Source organism: Sciurus vulgaris (genome assembly GCF_902686455.1).
Source record: "Sciurus vulgaris genome assembly, chromosome: 6".
Taxonomy (NCBI): domain Eukaryota; kingdom Metazoa; phylum Chordata; class Mammalia; order Rodentia; family Sciuridae; genus Sciurus; species Sciurus vulgaris.
The window spans coordinates 21,133,109-21,155,341 of NC_136466.1; the positions used below are offsets into that span (position 1 = coordinate 21,133,109).

Genomic DNA, 22,233 nt, shown 5'->3' on the forward strand with positions numbered 1-22,233 from the left:
AGAAAAACTAGAGAGGGGCTTTCGCAGGGTATTCACCCTAATGGAGCCTCAAGACACCATCTGTGTGAGGGACATTGGAACAGCCCGAGGTTCACCAGCAGAGGTGGGATGGGGTTGCCCCAAGGGGAAGGGCCTGAGCATTGTTCCAGAAGAGAACTGAGGCAGTAGGACACTTTACACATCAGCAGCAGCCTAAGCTCTGCCTTGCCTGTGGAGGTTTGGGCCAGTTTTCCACGAGGCCTGAGCTGAAGCAGCCTCAGTCACTGCAGAGCACTCTGCTGAGAAATAACGCCGAAGGTCCCAAGTCTCAGGATAGAACAGGAGGGAGAGGTAGCCTTCTCTGCATCCATCACAGCTGATAGCTGACAGATGTGTCATGGTGACACGGGATGAAGGTTTCTTAGGAACAGGGCAAATTATTTCGGTCACTTTTCTCACAGCACACGATTTGGGAAACCGGTTCCAAATAATTTTGTGTCCCTGTTGCCTCTGAGGGAGAGTGAGAGACTGTCTTTTTGTCATGAGAAAACTCTGGTTTACTTTTTACATCTCAATGTGGCTTTTACCAGTGATATTGAAAACCTGAGGCCTGGAGACATCAGATGGAAAACACCCTCCCTGGCCTATTAAGTGGCTGTCTTCTCTGGGCACATTCTGTATGCGTCCCAGGCCAGCCTGATCTTCACACAGCAATGACAGAGCATGTCTCCTCTGAGCAGCAATCAGGGGCCTGTGTAGGTGACTGAGGAGGACATAAGAAAGGTTGTTGATCCCCTGACATGTAAAGACATTCTGTCAAGCAAACTCAGCTCCACAGCGCCTGGGCTTCTGGTGTGTAAACAGAGACTGCTTAATTACACAGGTCATGTCAATTACTGTGACCTGAGTGTTTTCAAGAAATTAATCACTTTCCACAGAGCTTGGCGGTGTTCATACTTTAAGGCATTATGGCATAGACCTTTTAGAAAATCTGGAAATCTGGTACAATCTTTTTTTTTTTTTTTTTTTTTCAATTTATAATGGATGTTTTCTTTTGAAATCCCTGGACTATGGTTAACAATCTGGCCTGACTACAAAAGTTGGATCCAGGCTTCATTCAGCTCTGGTTGGCATGGGGAAGGGTGGAGGAAGGAGAGGGAGAGAAGTTGGGGATGGAAACAGCCGTGACACAGGGAGAAATTCAGTGGGACTCAATGAGCTGGTTTCTTCATCATGACACTAAAAAGATGCTAATGTCAATGGACTGTGTAAAAATCACAGGTCTGGTTTTTAACTGACACGAGCCAGACAATTCAAGGTGAAGATTTAAATTCTTATGCATAGCCTTCCTTGTTTGGACTGGCAGAGAGGATGGCGAGGGGAGGAACAGGAATTGGGCTCTAATTGTCCTCGTGGTAGATACAAAGACACGTGGAGACTATGAAGTAAAGCATAGGTTTCTAAATTTATTATCTCTGTTCAACAAAGTTTTTCCATCACCTATAAATCTATATTCATATATAAATGCTTGATGTATGGCACAGTATGTAGGTCTATAGATGTAGTGTGTATTTATGCATGCGTGAATGCATGCACTTCATGGTATCCAAACAGAGGTGGTAAGTCTATTGTCATGAACACGGAAGAGTCTTTGCCATAATTTTTAAGTATGATACTAGCTGCTGTAACAAGTAGACCAAAGAGTATGTTAATGGCTCACACAGAAGGTTATTTCTTGCTCACATAATGGTACATGGCAGGTGTTCCTGCCTCAATAAGTAGATCTGGCCTTCAAGTGCTCTGGGGACCTGGGATCTTGTTGGGTGTCTCCCACCCCTACAGCCTTTCTGTCTTCACTGAGCCATCTGAAGGGTGAAGGGTGAATGAAGGGGGCACATGAATATCTTGTTAAGTCTGCTCACATTCCATTGGCTGGAAGTTAGTCACAAGGCCACCCACATCCCCAGAGAGGCCTGCTGACACCTAGTTGAGCCACACAAGAAGAAGACAAAAGGGATGTGTTAGGAATAATTTCCATCAGATGCCACAATGAAGATATGTAAAAATGAATAGTTACAAATAACCAGAAATTACAATTATTGCTATAAATGAAATTAAGCAAAATATTAGGAGAGAGAAAAAAGTGTTGATTGAGAGATGGGAACCTACCTTAAAGTAGGTGATCAGAGAAGCTGCTGAGTTCAGTGATTTTAGCTCAGGAGCACAGTTGATCCTTCATATCCAGAGGTTCCACCAACCGCAGGTGGGAAGTATTTGGGAAAACAATCTGCATGTGTACTGAGCATGTGTAGACTTTTTTGTCATTATTATCTAAATGCTGCTGTACAACAGCTATTTATATAGCATTCACATTGTACTAGATTATAATCTAGAGATTATTTAAACATAATGGGGGGGAGGGAAGGGTTAGTGTTAGGGTTAGAGTTAGGGTTAGGGAGGGGGGCAAGTATGGAGGAAGGAAGTACTGTATAGAGGGTAAAGAGGGGTGGGAGGGGTGGGGGGAAGGGAAAAAATAACAGAATGAATCAAACAACATTACTCTATGTAAATTTATGATTACACAAATGGTATGCCTTTACGCCATGTACAAACAGAGAAACAACATGTATCCCATTTGTTTACAATAAAAAAAAAATAAAAAAAAATAAAGTATGTAGGAGAATATGTGTAACTTATATGCAAATACCTCTTTTTATATAGGGACTTGAGCATCCATGGGAGAAATTTCTGGAATGAATTCCCCACAGATACCAAGGGACAACTGTAAATCATGCTGACAAGAGTCAGAAAAGGGTTTTGAGCTGAGGGAACAGCTAGCTCAAACTCATGTTTATCTGAGATGACAAGCAATCTTCTTTCACTTAGTCTTGGACAGGAGATAGAAGAATCCATCAGGTTATTCATCCCAAATTCCCACCAAAAATGTGTTTGTCTTTTAAAAATGACAGCATGTGTTATGACATGGAAAGGTAACTCCCCATTATTTTTTTTTTTTCCCTCCTTACTTAGTTCTAGAAACTTTGGAGAATTATTGGTGTGTGTGTGTGTGTGTGTGTGTGTGGTGTGTGAAAAGACATGGTATCCCTAAGTCAGCCTGTTGTAGAGTATGATTAGAAAATTCCTAAAGCACATAGCCAGCCTCTGCAGTTTCAGGCATTTAAAGGCAATTACATCAGGAGGGAATCCAGGATCCTCTTCCCTCTTACCCTCCCCCCAGCCCCCCCTCCCGCTGTCTTGGATGTACTTATATTGTTTTGACAAGCAGCACATCTTGCAATTAAATTCTTCACCAACAGAATGCTAGGGGCCTGAGCTGCTTTCACTCTCTTCATACAGAATAATTTCAAGATGTGCCATGCTGATTAATTATACTGAAAGCAGCCCTAATGATAGTTTTGGAATACAGGATTAATTCGCAGAACATAGTAAATACCAATGGTGAATTTTCAACTCGATATATTAAACCATTACAGCTTATTGGGCAAATATGTATCTTGGCACCAGCCTTATGCTTAGCCTTGGCAGAAGGTCTGCATCGCTGAGAAGGGATCCTCATGAACGGCGTTGAGGAGGGCAGCCTGCACTTAGAGGAAGCACATTTCCACGTGAAGTACAGCTGCCTGTGAAGAATTGTAAACTACATTAACAGACAGATGCAAAGTGTTCCATGTGACCGGAGATTGCCAATGGATGTTGCTTCTGTGGATGTTGGTAGTTATTGGGACTTACCAATAAGAGGTATTCTTCTGGTTTTCCATTTTTTTGAGATGTGGTTTATGGAGCTCTTGGTACATGCCGGACACTGTACCTTGTTGCACATATAAAATTGTGCTTGTTTTCTGCCACTTTTTCCACTTTGCTCAATCAAGCACATTGGGCTTCCTTCCCTTTCTTCATTAGTTTTCCTTAAATACACCATACTCATCTTCCACAGGATCTTTTTTAAAAAAATTGTTCTAATTAGTTATATATGACAGTAAAATGCACTTTGATACATCACACATAAATGGGTCTAGCTTCTCATTCTGGTTGTACATGATGTCAAATCCCACCAGTCCTGCCGTCTTATATGTATGTAGGATAATAATGTCTGCTTCATTCTACTGTCCTTCCTGCCCCCATACCCTCCCCTGATCTTTCAACTTACTATTCATCTCCCTGGGAAACTTCTGCCATATCACTGAATGACTAGATAGATGCTTACCATTCAGCTATTAGACAAAGTGATACTTCCTGAGAGAGACCTTCCTTAATCACCCAATCAAAGATAGCTCCTATCTAGGCACAGTCCGCCCTTTATTTTCTTTTTCTTAGAACTTAAATCTAAAATTTGCTTTTATCGCTTACTGATTGATTATTTAATCCCTGCCTCTGTGTCCCCAGTGATGACTAAAATCCTGGTAGATAAAGGCTTCATCCACCTTGTTCTTTGCTGCTTCCCTAGTACATAGAATACTGCCTGGCACACAGTAGGCACACAGTTTATTCCTATCATTTAGTGACTTTTCTAAGGTTACACACTGGTAAGTGATGGATGGGATGGGGGACTGTGTGACACTGGGATTTGACCTTGCTCTCACTTTTCATGTCCACGTGCTGTCGCCTCCTCATTGGAGGAGACACGTGAGAAAAAAATTTTTTTTCATACCAGGTATTGAACTCAGGGGTGCTTTACCACTGAGCCACATCCCCGGCCATTTTTTATATTTTATTTAGAGACAGGGTCTTGCTAAGTTGCTTAGATCCTCACTAAGTCGCTGAGGCCGGCTTTGAACTCACAATCCTCCCGTCTCAGTCTCCTTAGCCATTGGGATTACAGGTGTGCACCACTGTGCCCGGCAACACGTGACAATTCTGTTTGGCTCACTTCCACTCAAAATGGCCAAGGAGGACACGCAAAGATAGGGCACCAGTTCAACACCAATGATACCATTGAAAGTCATCAGAAGTTCCTGGTCCACTGTGGGAGGAGAGAAGCTTAGATAATGATGGGGTTTTCATATGTAGTGTGTGTCATATTCTGGAGGTGGAAGTGATGTCTAGCTTCCAAAGGACTAAAATTTTTAGCCCAAGAATCTCTTCTTGTCTTCCCTTTGAGAAAAGAGAGAGTTTTGCCTTGAGTCTTTAAACGTGGCTTGAATTCAGTTCCACTCTGCTGCATCCTGTAGGTTCACGCGTCCTCCATAATTTTTAATGACTTATTTGGGATCTTTCAACCAGACAGAAACTAGCAATCAGGCACATTTCAGAGAATATCTCATTCCACATCATTCAAGGATATTTTAAAGGACAAAGTTAATGAAGACCTAACTGCTGCAGACCATTTTTATGTAAATAATACTTAAACTGTAGTCAGCCGCTTGGACACCACAGGTTTGTACTGAGAGATACCAGGAGAATCCAGGCGGCAGCCTATGCTGAGCGGCCGGGGCTGCGGTGGGTAAGAACTGGACCAGGAAGCAGAGCTATCCCTTCTGGCACGTCTCTGCTCCTAATTTGTCCTATGGCGTTGAGAATTTTTTAAAACCTCTCAGGTCTTAGTTTTCCAAGCTGTAAAAGGAGGTGTTGCACAAATCCATAATGTTATAACTACCGAGGACTCCTTTTATCATTTTTTTTTCCTAGAAACTTCATGTGATGACATATTTTTTCAATCTAATTGCATTTATGGAGTAAGAATCACACTCTCTACTTTAAAATCATTCAGAGCCATGTACTGCTGCCAGTGCAGAGCTTCTCACATGAATGCCATAGCCAGAGTTTCCATATGGAGTTGATGTGGTCTGGGACAAAGGAAAGTTACTGGGTGTTTTAGCGTGCAACCTTATTTTGGATGCACTTGTGATTCCCCTTTCTGCAGAGTTGTCTCCCTTTGCTCCATTTGAAAACTCTTATTTGGAAGCCACTAGATTAGTTGATTGCTTGAGTCTCTTGTGACTCTATCGTTCGATGAGTCTGTAAGGAAGTGTAGAATGTAGATTGTGTGGGGTTGAGGGTAGAAGAGGAATCTTTTTCTTTTCCCCCTTTTGAGATAGGTCTTGTTTAGCAGCCAAGGCTGGCCTCTAATTTGTGATCCTCCTACCTCAACCTCCCAAGTAGCTGGGATTATAGGTACATGCCACCACACCCAGCAAATAAGCATGTTTGAAAAAAATATATAGAAAGAGATTGTGTTTTGTAAAGCAATTTTAAGTTTACATAAAAATAAGTGGGAAATACATGAGAATTCAAATGTAGATCGGTGATGACTTCTCCTCAGCTTCCCCTATAATTAACATCTTGCCTCGGTATGATACATTGGTTACCATTAATGTGCCAATGGGGATACATTTCTGTGAACCAAGTTTATATTAGAGTTCATTCCGTGGTGGGGTCCACAGGTTTAAATAAAGACAGTTACGTTATATAACCATCATTAAATGTTATACAAAATAGTAGTTCCACTTCCCTAAATACCTTGTATTCTTCACCTACTCATACTGGCAACCCCTGGTCTTTTTTCTGTCTCCACAGTTCTGCTAAATGCAGAATGTCATTTAGTTGGAATCACACAGCGCACAGTCCCTTCAGATTGACTTTTTTTTTTTCCAGTTAGTAATATGCATTTAAGATTCCTCCATGCCTTTTTGTGACTTGACAGCTCATTTCTTTTTATCACTAAATGATATTCCATTGTGTGGATTGCCAGTTTGTTTATCCATTCACCCTTTGAAGGACATCTTGGTTGCTGATGCTTTATACTTAGTTGAATTTTTTATTGATGTAATTGTGGATTCGCATGCAATTGTAAGAAGTAAGGGAGAGATCCTATGTATATCTTAACCAGTCTCCTTTAATAGTAATCTGATTTTTGCAAAATCATAGCACATCACAACCAGAATGTGAACCCTGATACAATCCACCCATTTTATTCAAATTTCCCTAACTGCAGTTGTGCTCATTTGTGTGGGTGTAGTTTTTAGTTCCATAAAATTGTGTTGGTTTTAAAATTTACCACCAAAGTCAATAAAGCAGATATTTCCATCACCACATACCTTCTCTTTTCCTGGTAGCCTACCCACACTCACCTTCTCTCTGTGTCCCAATGTCCTCTTCTTATGAGGATGCCAGTCAGATTGGATTATGTAACATCCCAGTGGCCTCATTTTGATGTAATCAAAACCCTATCTCAAAATACAGTCCCATTCTGAGGCAATGGGGATTATAGATTCAACATATGAACAGGGGATGAGTGGGGACAGTTTAGCCCATAGCGTGCAGTATGGAGCCTCTTGGATTTTTTTTCCCACTTTGCATAATTCTCTGGAGATTAATACAGGTAGGTCAATAGTGTGTTCCTTTTCATGGCTGAGTAGTATTCCATGGGATGGCTCTTAAGGCCTTTTTAATCCATGTACTTCAAGTTACCATTTTCAAGCCTTCTTATTAGAATCCCTGGATTAATGCAGAAATAAAACAAGCTGAAATTAGAGGTAAGAAAGGGACCAGAACTGTAAATTGACTCAAGCACACCAGAAAAGCACCTTCTGCAGCCACGGACACGTTCCAGGTTTGCTGTGTCCACTGTAACTGTGGCCAGCAGCCCCCTGTGGCTGTGACTGTGGTGGAGCTTTTGAATTGTGAGACTTGAGAATGGAGTTTTAGATTCTACTTAGTTTGACCATTTGGCCTGGTCTAATAAATTTAATTTGTGTTTATCAATTAAAAAAAAGGAACAGATCAACTTTACCACTGATTGCCTTTTACTGAGTTACCATGTGTAGCATTGCAGACCAAGATTTGTGATTTTTTGTAATAGTTCTTCAAAACAAACTTGTTGAAGTGGTTAGTTTTTTGAGGGAGATACTTACTGCCAAAATATTCTAGACTTTAACACTGAAAATATTTTTATGGTCTCATCTTTCCTACAATTCCATATTTGTTTGAGATGTGCGCAAAGAGACAGATTTCAAGTCTTTTGTAATAAGTCCTTCTCCCACACGAGCCGCTGCTTTTGTTCATGTGATCTTCTTTCACTCATGGTTGAATTTAGCTGCTTTGTCCTTTTGAAAATCTGCTCATGCGACAGAGGTTATGCTTCATGAATCTTAGATCATTAGTTTGGACTTGCAAGGTCTCCTGCCTCTCTGAAGGGAAGAGGGACCGCCTGGGATACAGTGTTGAGAAAGAACCAACCAGGAACGGGGCTCCCCAGAAGCCCAGGCTGATGTGAGGTACTGAGACAGCGAGGCCCGGATGGTGAGATGTCTCAGGTACAGACTATTTCTGATGCAATAAGATTTCATTTAGTTTCAAGCCTGGAATGTAACAGCCTAAGGCACAGACACATTCTAGAAAGCAAAACTACATAAACCAGTGAGATCTGCAACCGACCAAAGGCCTCACTTGTATGATATTTTATTGTGAGGACAAAGGTCTTTAACATTGGGCCACTCCATTGAGCAGTGGACGTAAGAGAGACCCTCTGTATCCTTTTATTTAAAATAACAGTTCACGCAGGTTTCTCTTCATGGAAATCAAGAAGTACCGCTTCAGGTTTCTCAGCCCAACACGTCCTTTTGAACGTTTTGTTTGCCGTCACGCACAAAGTGGCAACTATTCCAGGACCACTCTGTAGGAACCAGGAACCACGCTAGCCCCTTTGATGAACCTGGCCTCCAGGTGACCTTACGAGTTAGGGACCATTATTCTTCCCACTCGAGAGTCAGGACTGAGAAAGGTTTAAGTTCAGCTGGCCAAAGTTATTGGCTAAGAATACTAGGGAGCTGAGAATCATTTTTTTTTTTTTTTTTTTTGGTTTAATTCTTTCAAATTCTATATAGATAGGATAGATGATAAGAAGAAGAATCTTTCGGGGTACGCAGATCCAGGACAGAACGTAACAGAGTAGGTTTGGAAGCACTGAGGTGAGCCAGGAAAGTGAAACCATTAAAGTCTCTACAGTCCTCAGGTCACTACAGATTTGTCCTTGTCATCTCTAGACACCAAATGCCCTGGTCTGGAGGACCCAGAGAGTGCATGCTGGTATTAATCAGCAGGTTTGGGTGACTAAATTAAACAGCAAAAATACAATCCTAAAAAAAAAAAATTACAACTCTACACCTGTCTACCTGCCTGGTGTTTTCCAGGAGAGGTAACTCAAGGTATAGTTTATTCCCACGAATAAATTGGCACAAACTACTTCAGCACCATGCCACAGTATGGGTGTGGCAGCACCTTCTGCAGCCATGGACACGTTCCAGGTTTGCCCCGTCCACTATAACTGTGGCCAGCAGCCCCTGTGGCTGTGACTGTGGCAGAGCATTTGAAATGTGAGACTTGAGAATGGAGTTTCAGATCCTACTTAGTTTGAACAGTTGCATGTTTGGGTACTTGATTGGACAGTGTGTTTCTGGACAGTAACGGTCTACTTATAACAGGTGTTGAAATAGGAAGCATACCTGTTCCTCCTACTCATCTTCTCTTTCTCTGGATAGAGGAATGAAAGAGGGGACAAGCCTCATGTACATGCGTGACTGATGTGATCCTGCAACACATATAATCAGAAAAACAAGATACACTCTATTCATGTATGATCTATCAAAAGGTATAAATGCATTCTGCTGTCATGTACAACTAGTTAGAACAAATAAAAAACACCAAAAGAGGGACGGGCTGGCTGAATTTAAAGGTAAAATAATTTTCCAGGTTTATTTGTCCCAAATTCAAACTGTGCTTTGGTGACAAAATTCGAGAAGTTGCATCATTAGTCTTGTGTTGAACTGTAAAGCTCCTTTCCCCCCCCAACTTGGATCTGTTCTTAAAGGACCCTTACAAACCCCTTTGCCTCTCACAGATTTTTTATTAACTTACAAATTGCTCTGTAAATTACTTTCAGCATGTTTTATTTAAATCTATCATTTCCAAATTGGAATGGGAGAAAGTATTTTGGAGTTGGAAGGTTGTACTACAAGCTTTTGGGGGACATATTAGTCATTTATTTTAAGAAATGAATGGCATGAGGATTCTCTGTATTATCTTCTCTCCAATGTTGACTGGCCTTTCAATGAAGTGGTTCTGTCACACACATGGCCCAGTGGTCCTGCTCTCGCCAAGGGGAAAAACCTATATACATATATATATATATATATATTTTTTTTTTTTTTTCCCCCTTAACCATTTTTGACATTTTTATTCAGTGTTAGGAATTAGATGACAGTGACTTTAAAAGACACTGCATATTTTAAGCTTGTGTTTGTGGTCCTGTGTTTTACAGGTGCATGGTGAATTGTCTCTGCTTTCTTTTTCTCTTAAGACAGACATCTAGAATAACCACTTTCTATTTCCTGACACTGGAAACAGATACCATTTGGGATTCCTTTTATAGTTTCTTTGGCTAACGACTCCAGTGACCACTCAGTTGTGGTCTTGTAGTAAATCAAAATTTCTTTGAAAGACCCAGCTCTGTTATATAATTGCTGTTATCCTATAAAGTCTTCTCCTGAGCTAAAACGTGTTTCCTTTGCCCTAAATAATATTCGCTCGGCCACCACACATAATAGTTTTTGCAAATAAAAGAACAGACTATTTTCTTCTCTTTTTACCCCTCCTCCTTGAAAGTTACCCTATAAATGATGAGGGATGCACATCAGCTTCAGGACCTATAGATTCAATTGGTCAACTATGAGAAAGACCACTTTGCAAACTGTAGCATCAACCTTATATCCTCTGCCAGGGATGACCTGTTTCAGATGGAATTTGGGGTTTCACAATGCCTAAGGAGAATCCCTCTTCCCAGGATGAATTCTCCATTGTTTACTGTGCATTTATTTATTTTTTTGGTAGTTGTAGCTGGACAGCATGCCTTTATTTTATTTGTTTATTTTTATGTGGTGCTAGGGATCAAACTCAGTGCCTCACATGTGCTAGGCAAGCACTCTGCCACAGAGCTACAGCCCCAGCCCCTATTATGCATTTTAATAAAACAGATTTGGAAAATACAGTCAACTTCCTGGTACTGTCTCCAGCCATGTGTTCAAAGTTTGCAGTTGGTTGCCATCTTGGAGACCTAAGGAAGGGAAACCTCCTTTTAACAGGATGCATCTGGGTGAAAGAGAGGGACAGTCGAATTTTTAAGCATGGCGAAGTTGGAGGACATGGCAATCCAAGCAGGAGAAGGCTGAACAGGCAGGGCTGACGACTCAAAGACCCTGGGCCAAGGCCACACCTGCTTCCTTGGGCTCATTAGGTGATGTGACCATTGTTTTATGGGGCTCCAGAAGTTAATGCTCCCTTTGGCCAACTGGGAAAACTGAGGCCTCAGTATGTGCCAACACTTGTAAAGCGTTTCACCTCTTCAGAGGCTAATGCCTCTCAAAACCAAGAACAATTAAAGCGCGAGTCTTCCCAAGCAACTGGGGAATTGAACAAAATAAATCAGACATCCTCAGCCTCCGCTGTGGAGGCTTGCCTCATTACGAGAGCAGATCTATTAGCCCTCTTGCCTTTGTCTTTCATTTCTCAAGTGAGGTGATTCTAATTAAATTAATCTGCATGTCAATCTATCGGTGATCAATCAAAGGACCGAGGGCTCCCCTATGCTGCAGGGTGCTTGTGGCTGACAGGGGCTGATAATGGGGGAAGAAATAAACTGTCGGGCAAAGTTAATTAGTCAACATAATAGGTGGATTAAACGGGAGCTGGCTGATTGCTGTTTCTCATGTCAAAGCATGAGGTGGGAACCGAATCTGCAATTACAGACAATTATTATATTTGGTTGTAAGAGGTCGCATGAATAAACATATCTCTGTGGGTTTCAGTTTTAATCCTCTTCCCCATTTAATATAAGGAGAAGTGTAGGTCATTTCTTCTCATTGTTTTACTCAAAGTTCTCCGAGGTGCACCTTTGCCTGGGTGCACCTTTGCCTGACTCTGGCAAACCAGGCTAAAAGTCAGGACCTGAGATGGTCTGAGTGACTCAGTTGTACCTTGGGCCATTTCTACAATTTTTTTTTTTTAATACAGCTAAGACTCTTAATTAGCAGGGATTAAATTTTTCCTCTTTCTTTCTTTCTTTCTTTCTCTCTCTCTCTCTCTCTCTCTCTCTTTCTCTCTCTCTCTCTCTCTCTTTCTTTCTCTCTCTCTCTCTCTCTCTTTCTCTCTCTCTCTCTCTCTTTCTTTCTTTCTTTCTTTCTTTCTTTCTTTCTTTCTTTCTTTCTTTCTTTCTTTCTTTCTTTTAGGGGACATGATGGTGATAGAGGGGCAGGGGATTCTGGTCTGATTAACCAAACTAAGGCAGAAAGGAAAAAGTACAAGAAACCAGAGAAAGACCCCCAAGAGAGAAAGATACATCCCAGCCCTCACTGAAACCTCTCCTTTTTATTTCTCTATCCTCTTAACCCTGACACAGTGGGGAGGAGATATTTTAAAGATTCAAAAGACTTTTATTTGCATGATCAACTGTGATATCTGCTTCAGTGTCTAAACTGAAGGGTAATTTAGGTGAAACACAACCACCCTTGTGTAAAAAAAAAATATGCTAATAAAGATCCTCTTGTTAAAATTATGGTTAACAGTGCACCTTCTGCCGTGGAACTATAAACTGTGCAATTTTACTTAAAACTGCATCAAAAGCGTTCCATGCCAAAGACCCACTCATCAATAGCTCCTCTTGTTAGACTTGTACAGCATAAGCACCAGTTATTATGTGAAATAGCTATGCAATTTTCTTCAGCTCCCAGCTGTTATTTATTTAACTTGAGTTTATTACCCACCATGCTTTTATATTAAAATGTTCATTCATTCTTCTCTCCTGTCTCCAGGTTGTGGTGTCTACAACCGTCAACGTGGATGGCCACGTCCTGGCAGTCTCTGATAACATGTTTGTCCATAACAACTCCAAGCATGGGCGGAGGGCTCGGAGGCTTGACCCCTCGGAAGGTACGCCCTCTTATCTGGAACATGGTAGGCGAATCATTTTCATTGCTTGGCATTGCTACTTTTAACTGTGAATTTATTTGGTTTCTTTCTTCCACTCCACCACGTTTTGCTACTCTGTTTCAAGTTTCAAATGTCCTTTGAACAATATTAATCCACTGGGGTTTTTGCTCTTCAAAATATGGTTGCTGAGTATTTAAAGAGAGGAAAACACCTTTGAGGCCTGCCCTGTTTGAGTTGCATGACTCTCTGCCTTGGATTGAGGGGAGAGACAGCCTGGCTGCTGCTTTATTTTGAACTCACACTTGACTACAAAATAAGGACAGGCCAATCCACAAGGAAAACAAGCAAAGGCCGCATAAACCTGCCAGTGCCTCTCTGTGGCCACCTGTTGAACTTTACTGGGAGATCAGATCCAAAGTCTAGGCCGGAGGTACCCTCTCTATGTGACCCAGTGCCCCTCCTCTGCCCTGTGTGTAACTCTCCCAATACCTTTTGATAGTACCTGCTTCCTGAAGGTAGATGTTTGTCTTGAGAATTGCGGCAAATCAGTGGTGCCTATGAGAGGACAGGAGGAAACCAGATAAAAATTTGTTTCAAGGAAAGTGAATGCACTAGAAGAAATGTAATTGGATTGGGTGCACGTCTAAATATTACCGGGTTGCATGTGTCTGTAATATATCCTTCCAACCATCCTTCCATCCATTCATGCATCTATCCATCCATCCATCCATCCATCCATCTAAAATTCAGCAACTGAGACCCCTGGATACCAAGTACTACCCTACACTTTATTTAATCTCCTCAAATTAAACTCTTAACCCATTTCCTTCACTTCGCTTTCCACTTTGCTAGGTCAGCAGGAGAACATAACCACACAAATTATCATCTGATTGCCTGATTTTTCCCTGGGCCACAAGTCTGTCCATGATATAATTCATAAGGTAGAAAACTCCCTTCCCTGCCAGCATCCCAATTTAATATACACAACTGTCATCATTTTTGCCTGTTTTTTCCCCCCTGTGCTTGAGGAATGCAAAACAGTACATTTTATTAATTAGCCAGATGTAACACTCTTAGAAGGGATTCTTCACCACATCCAGTTTTACAGTCTTTTAAAAGTAAACCATCATCTTTCAAAAGCTGCTTCTTTATGGTTTCATTAGTGCCGAGATGGATGGATATTACTTTTTGCAGGAGGCCATTTGAAACACCTGCTCATGATTACATTCCTAGTTCCATTTCTGTACTTAAAATTATTCTGATCCTCACTTTACAGTAATGTTGCCTTTTTAATACCTTTGGAGTCACTTAAGGCATTGTATTGCTAAAGGTGTTTAGGTGAGAGGAAGAAGAAAAAAACAGACAAGTACTCAGTGGGCACACTTTAGAGAGCCCTTGATTATGAAGGAACTGAAGTTGTTTTTGACTGTGACTGGTTAGTTGCAAAGCTTGGGGATAGACTTGACCATCAGTTTGGAATCTACTAGTTGCCAGTTTAGAATTTCAAAAGGTGGTCCAAGTGCAGGCCACACCTAGCTCCCATTTCTGCCTTTGGGAAGCCAGTGAGAGAACTCGTGACACTGTGCAGATTATCCCTCTAACAACAACAAAATCCAAAGCAAGCAAACAATAAGGGATAGTGGTCAGTAACATTATTTTGCAATGTGGTGTGCAGGATAAGTTTTCAAAATAGGTACTGGGAACCTCAAATTCAACTCAATTCTCAGTTTCACTCTGTATGACCTTGGACAAGTCACTTTTTGGGATCCTTGGTTTCCTTCCTAGTAAAATGAAGTTGATAATGTGGCACAAGGAAGTGGGGACAGTTAAAAAAAAAAAAAAAAAAAAAAACACCCAAATCTGTGTCCTGGGTGGGACCAGGTAATGTCAATAAGGGAAGTAAGCTGGGTGGAGTCTCTGAAGATGGACACGTGCATGCTCAGCTGCCCCCAGCCCCTGTCAGTTTGGCAAAAAATAAAGCCCTCCTGATTTTTAATTGTTGATAACTAATTACAAAAAAAAATTTAATTACTGAAGGAAGGAAGAGGGGAGGAAAAGGCACCTAGGAAGAATGCAGTCACAGGCTAACAAGAGACCCTGGATCAAAACATCTCCGCGTTTCCTCCCAGCTCAAGTATTCTCTCTGCTAGACTACATATTAATATTTCAGTTGGGATATGACATTATTCTGCAATTTAAAGACCATATTTGATTCCTGTGCTCCAATTCACCAGTCTACAAATGCCCATGTTGTTGTTGTTACTATTATTATTCAAGAAAATGGTGACATTTCACTACGAATCAATAGTTAACCATTGTTGGGGACTTGGACATGTCCTATGTCCTTCTGCTGGGGGTTTCCAGAGTCACCAAAGTCTGACTTCTCTCCAGTGGAATGAAGGCATAGACATGTTCAGATCCTTAGTAACAACACAGTAGCATAAAAATCTGCTTCTCTGCAGAGTGAATCAACCAACCCCACACAACCACCCACTCGTTCAGACACTTCAGGCTGATACATAAATATGTACCCGGCAAAGGGCGAGTGTTGAACTCTTTCATCAGTAATGTGTGGGAGTGGACCCAGATGCTAATACTTAATCCTGCCATTGAAAAATTCTATTTTAAATGCCCTGTTTAAGAACCATACTGCCATCCGTCTCTCTCTCTACCCCTACCTCACACAGCTACTGCAGTCTATGGAGTCTGCACAGCAGATTCACCTCTGGAGACCTGTAGGGATCTTCATCCCCCACCCCATTCTGGGCTCTTTACCACCTCATTTGCAGGTAGCCTGAATTATTTTGAGCAACTCTGCAAATCTCTATTTATATCTGCTTGTCAGACAGTTGGAGGAAAATTCCTTTCGTGGCTCATCTCTCTGCATATAGGTAGAAATAGAGATCATGGTTTACATTCATGCACAGTCTTCCATGTACAACCCTGGACTCACAGATTAATGTCCCTGTATTTCAAATATGAGGATTAACAAAGGCAAATTTATTTCATAGAACCTTGCATGGTCCAAAGAGGGTGAATCTTGGCACACCGTGGCTCTTGGTAATTGCTTTGCACCCCCATTTTTTTTCTTCATTCATAAATACTGAGATTTTCTTTGGCTGGTTATTTATGGGGCATTTAGTGAGGTTTCTTTAAGCAGTAGCTTTATGAAAGATGTACGCTGCGGAGAGAGGCAGCCTCAAAATGTAACTGCTCTCACGGTTCCAATTTTTTTAAAAAGCATGGGCTCGGGACCAGAGGACTGAATTGTGGCCACCTAATGTGCAGTTACTGGTGTGTGCCTCATCTTCCAGTCACTGGGCAGATTCATGGAGACTGCTGGGGAGCTCTAAAAGGCTTAAGGAGTGTTGTATTGTCACTGTTGTGCATCTTGGGTCTCGGGTTCTGTTTATGTGAATTTTAGACCAATTGTGGCATCAGTTTCTCTGTTTCTTCCCCCAGTGGCAAAATGTGGTACCCTCAGGATGCCAGAGTGCAGAGACCCTGTCAGCCTGCATGCGCTAACACTTTATTATCTAATGATCTAATACGCAACAAGGCAAAGTGCCGGTGCTCATCATTCTGACATAGAATGCTGGGAGAAGTGACTAAATTACTTTATGTACCATTAGCGCCAACAGCTATGGGGAACTCACCGGCAGCATTTATGCAAATGTCTATGAATACACTCTAGTGGCTTTGTCAGGAAACCGTCTGACAAGCAGTTTAAATGCTCATTTTTTTAAGGGAACATATATATATATATATATATATATATATATATATATATATATATTTCATGTTAGCATGCAAGTGTTTTCTTCTTTTTTCCCCCTTTTGGACTATTGGAGGACTTTCCTCTCTGTGATGGCTGAAGAGAGCTGAGCAGCTTACCCATCAGGAGGACCCTCCCTTTCCAGAAATGGAGTGAAGGCCCCAATTTGCTGTTCTCCAGATCCAGGGTTTCAAAAACATTCTTATGAATTTGTACCACCTTCATATGTATTGGGGGAAAAATCAAAAGAACTATCAATTAAGAGTTTTTAGAACAAGAACATTTTAGTGTTCATAAGCTCTGACCTGAGGTCCTACTTAGTTTTTTTGGCTCAAATGTAAATGTTTTTAAAACACACCCACCTCCTAAAAATGGAAAATGATTGAAATTTCACTTTTGTGAGCATTAGATATGAATGAATGACATTTCCCTTCAAAGTAATTACAAAGACTGTGACATGAAATATCAATGTGCCAGCATGCCAGAATAAAACAAATTAAAACAAAAGTGGGTTTTGGTCAAACTGAAATATTTTGGAAATGAAGAAGGGAGGTAGCAATGTTGAGCCTGTCCCCTGGCTGTAATTATAACCTTAGAGACAGAGGACCCGGTTTTTCACCACCACCACTTAGTTCTGACCTTTGGGTTCCAGCTGTCCCTGACAATATGGTGTTATTCGTGATCTTTAGCATATGACCTTCTTTAATCTTTTTGCTCCAGACAGAAGCAGTTTCTGCTTCTGTTCATTGCCCCTGGGTGTCCAGTCCCATTGACTCCTCTCTGCCTAGCTGCACTTAAATTTGTTGTTTTATAGAGAAAGAGGTTGAAGCTCAGGGAGGTTACTTCAAAATGGCACAGAAGTTCCAATAGGCAGGAGAGGAGGCCCCCTCCCCACTGTATAAAAAGACCCTAAGGTGAACCTAGAAGGAAGATCAGCCTGTCTGCCTGGAGAGCTGGATTCTAGTCCTGATTCTGCTGTTTACTAAGTTGTGTGGCCATAGATGGCCATTTTGATGCTGTGGGCTCAAGCATGCATCCAGTGACAGCTGTGTTCCGTCATACATAGACTTTCATTCAGCGTGCATTATTCTTTGGTGCTCTGAACTGAAAAACAGAGATTTGGGGAAACTGAGGAATCCACTGGCTATTTCTAGTGTAACCCTTTCTTTGGATCTCTGGCCAAGGAATATAGTGGGCTTCCAATCTTTTGTGCCAGACATTAAACTGGTTACACGGGCAAAAGACAGATGCAGTCCCTGTCTTCATAGAATTTATGATATAAATAGAGAGGAAGGATATGAAAACAAAATTTTGTAACTAATTAGTGCATAAAGGAGGACCATAACAGGGAAGAGGAATCATGAGGTGTCAGGGAAGCCTTCTCCATGAAAATCTCATGTAGACCAAAACGAACTGAGATGGCTCATGTTGCTCTGGAGTAGTGGTAGGATATGAGGCTGGCATGAGTGTGAGGGCCTTGTCACCCAGGACCACATGGGCTGATAAGGTAGTGAAATGGTGTGGGAGATCTGCAGGGCTTTGATGAACTCAGTTTCAACCACGAGTGCTGAGTGTGTCAGGAAAGCCCAATGCCTGAGCCCTTCCCTGCTGGATCTCGAAAGCTTCCAGGGACTTGGATGTGCCCAGAGATCCCCGCCCTGACTCCATCATTTCTGAATCTATCAATAGTGCCTGTTCGCCAGAGGAACCTGGTTCAGCATTTTGAGTTCTTTTTCCTGATGGTTTTGTTTTATTGATTATTTTTTCATAAGTAACAGAATAAATTTGTCTATTGACTTGATGAACATATGCAGACCCCTGTATTTTTAATTCCCTTAAAACAAAGGGCTGCTGTATTATTTGATCTAAAGTGTATTATTCCCAACAAAACAGAGTCACCGAATGAATGAAAGTAACCGAAACATACCCTCCTAAACTTCTCTCTCCCCTCCAACTACTGGCAATCTCTGGGTTGTGGCTCATGCTGAGTGGAGAGTCATTAGAATCCAAAAGGTCACCTTCTTTAACCCCCTCATTTATAGAAAAGGAAACTGAGACCTCGAGAGGGCATGTGACCCATTTACACTAAAAACTAGAGCTAGTGTCTATCAAAATCCATTTAGTGCTCTTTGCACTTGCCACTGGGATGCTGGCCAACATGGGTGAATTTTAGAGCTTGCCCAGCTTCATGGTCCTGAGCAATGAGGACTTGGGTCCAGTCCTGATGCCTTCTTGATTCAGGTTGACCTAGGCTGCCTCAAGACTGTCTGCTACCTGGAGGATCAGGAGAAGAATACCTATGGAATTATCTATCTCCTTGAAAGAATGCACTTTCAAACACAGAGGCAGAGGATGAATGACACAGAGCTGTCTGCAGTGCACAGCAAGTGACCCTCACTGTGACATGGGGCTTTGGTGCACTTTTCCAGCCAGACGCACTTAGGCAAAAGCATCTAGGCAAAGGGTCTAAGTTAACTAGAGAAATATTAGCACCATCTTTATATGCTGAGGGTTGCACATAACAGTTTACAAAGCGATTTTTCCCAGTTGAAAAAGGCAGATGCAAGAACAGAAACTTGGGGTTAAAAATACCCAGACATGTCATAGACTAGAGCACTAAGACCCCACGTTTCCAAGCATCAGATTGTACCATTCCTTAGAGAAGTTGGGAAGATGCCTTTAGTCTACCTTTAAAAAGGAAAGGACAAGGCACGGAGTCAAGATAAGGATGAGGTTCTAGAGTATCTCCTGAGTAAGTCATAAAGCAGATTACACCACAATCCCAACACTAGGGACTTGGGAGCCAGCAAGACCTCAGCTTCAGGTAGATTAGAGTCCATGAGCTACATGTAATTGCCATGCAGATGATCTACAGTTTCTTTATTTGAACTTGACGTCACCAACAGCATTGGTGGCAGAGGGGAACAAGTACTCAGACTTAATCACCATCCCTGGTGTGACCAAGCAAAGTACTTTCATCCTACAATTGTTATTTTGCACTATTATCAGCTAACATTTATGGAGCCTTTACTAAATGCCAGCACTGTGGTTATCATTGTATTTATATCATCTCATCAAATCCTGCAATAAACCTGATAACAGGTAACAATTAGTATTCCCACTTCACAGATGAGAACACTGAAGTTTAGGAGATCAATAACTTACCCAAAGCCACAGAACTAATTGGAATTGGAATTGGTATTTGACCCTAGGTCTACATAACCATGGCTCTGTATAATAGCATTACTAGGAATTAATAGTAGACTCTGAGCCCTTCCAGGGCAATAGAATTGCTATTTGAGGAAACTGAGGCTAAGAAGGAGATAAATAACTTGCCCAGAGTCACACAGTAATTAAGTAGTAGATTTAGGAATCAAACCCCCAACACCTAACTCTGGAGTCTACTTTCAACTACTGCTCTTTGACATTAGCTAAATTATTTCCATCTCCGATCCCATTGTCCTTATTTTTCTCAATACAAGAAAGGCAATTGTGCTGGCATTTTAAAAAGATCTTTCAAAAGTTTAGCCCAGAGCACCTATTTTTAAATATTGGGGCACATCATGCATGTTTGCCATATAGTTCATTAACCTCTTTTCCTATGACTGGAACTTTTTAAAAAATTTTAAATTTTTAAAAGGCTGATTTTATTTAATAACTGGTATATTTTCTATGGGGCTAGGAAGATAACAAGGAGGCTGGTAATATTTTATTTATCTGCAAGGATGCTCTAATTCATCTCCCTAGAAATCATTTGTTAATCATATGGAATCTCCGGCACATATACACGGTGGAGAAAAAGGAGATCCTCAGAAAACTATGAGGTGGAGGTTTCTTAAGCACTGGTTGAGATCCTAAAGGGTCACCTGGACCTCGTGCTAGAAATAATATGGGGAACTGATGTGGATATAAGGGGGTTGTTTTCATGTTGAAATTTCTTGACAAACCTGTAAACTGTTGTTTCCGGTATTTGGTATTTTGTTTGATCTAATCAATGAGGGAGCCACACTTAGAATTAGCACAGGGTGGTATGTTGTGGATGGTGGTATTTTCTGCTTACATTTTGACCAGAAATGACAGAACTTTTTTGAAGCCTATTTTTATCTTACATTTGGTTATACATGCATCATAATTCCAATTGTGTTTATTTGCATAATTGGTACTTACAAACTGAGGTCCTTATCCTTATTTGTCAGGAACTTCTCTCTATTGAGCATTTCAGATGATTCAAGTTAATACTAATATCCAAGTAAAAACTTTGATGCACCATTCCTAAACCACTCTTATGATGAGATATTTAGCAGTAGTGACCAGATATTGGGTTTGAAATATTTTTCTTGTTTGGATATTTTCATTTATACTTGAAGAAATAAATACAAAATTCTGCCCATGCTGTGCTGTATGATGTTGGGAATGTGCTCAGATCTTTCTGGGCCTCAGTTTCCTCTTCATTTAAGGAGAGGCTCTGCCTGGCTCTTCAACCTTTGATAATTCGTTTTTTTGAAGGCAGCTGATTCTGTGCTAAGTTCTGTTTCCTGAGGTGCCACACACATAGCTACCAAAATGCCAAGGTGAGGGTCACTCTGCAGAGACCTGAGTCCATTTCCTACCACCTTGGGCTTCCTGCAGGAGGTGGACAGTTGGTTCCAGAAGGCCTGGGAAAGCCACAAGATGTGACACACAGAGCCATTTATGTCTCAGGCAGTTCTCACACCACAGATGTTGTTCTCCCTGAATTCCCTCAGCTGAGAGGGTATAGTGTGCAATCCACTCCACAGTTAGCTGTGAGCCTCTCAGTGTTTTCCATACCATTTGTGAGATAATTTTAGTAGATGGAGAAAAATGTTAAAACAGTTTTAAATAACCATATGTCTATCTTAACAGACAACAATTAAAAAAGAAAAGAAAAACTACAACTCCAAAATCAGGATCTCACAGCTATTACTGTTTAGGACAAGACTAAATTTAAAGAAAAAATTAGTTGATCTAAACAAAAATCACAACTAATAAAATGAAGTCAATACAGCATAAGGTTTACTGGGATGGAAGTTTTAAGAGAGGGCTTTAAGGATTGGGGTAAGTAATAATTCTTCAAGTCACCAGGAAATAGTGAAGGATTCTGGCCAATATTCTTTCTTTTTATACGAAGTCAAATATTGCTTTTTTTTTTTTTTTTTAAAAGAAAGCCTTTTAGGTTCAGTTTACCCTTAGAAAAGACTTAATATCTCAATAGGATTTAAAAAATTAAAACCTCTCCCAAGCCCTTGACTCTGTTTTTATTTTTAAACAAGTAAAGTCTGCATGTCAGAGAGCAGAAATCAGTTTGGAAAGGGGACTTGAGCCCAGGGAGAGCACCCGCCAGGGTCCACCCAGGCAGCGCATTATGATAATGTATACGGAACCAGCTGGACACTGAGCAAAGCTGACATTCTGTTGTCAAGGGCAGGATCGCCCATCAATTTCCAAGATAGGATTTGAGTTCAAATGACAGAAAGACAGCAACTGTGTTGAAGCTGCTGCATGGGGGAGGGGTGGGGCAG

At 41.2% G+C, this 22,233-nt stretch overlaps 1 protein-coding gene across 6 annotated transcripts in view; it reads left to right on the forward strand.

The window, feature by feature from the left end:
- EBF1 (EBF transcription factor 1) overlaps positions 1-22,233 on the forward strand; it is a 383,569-nt gene that overhangs the window by 246,837 nt on the left and 114,499 nt on the right. For 3 of the 6 annotated variants that reach the window (XM_079144601.1, XM_079144602.1, XM_079144606.1), the window contains exon 9: positions 12,801-12,942. In XM_079144601.1, coding sequence (XP_079000727.1) covers positions 12,801-12,942 — 142 coding nt within the window. The remainder of the gene's footprint in view (positions 1-12,800; positions 12,943-22,233) is intronic. The other 3 variants (XM_079144603.1, XM_079144605.1, XM_079144604.1) reach the window with 1 other exon arrangement.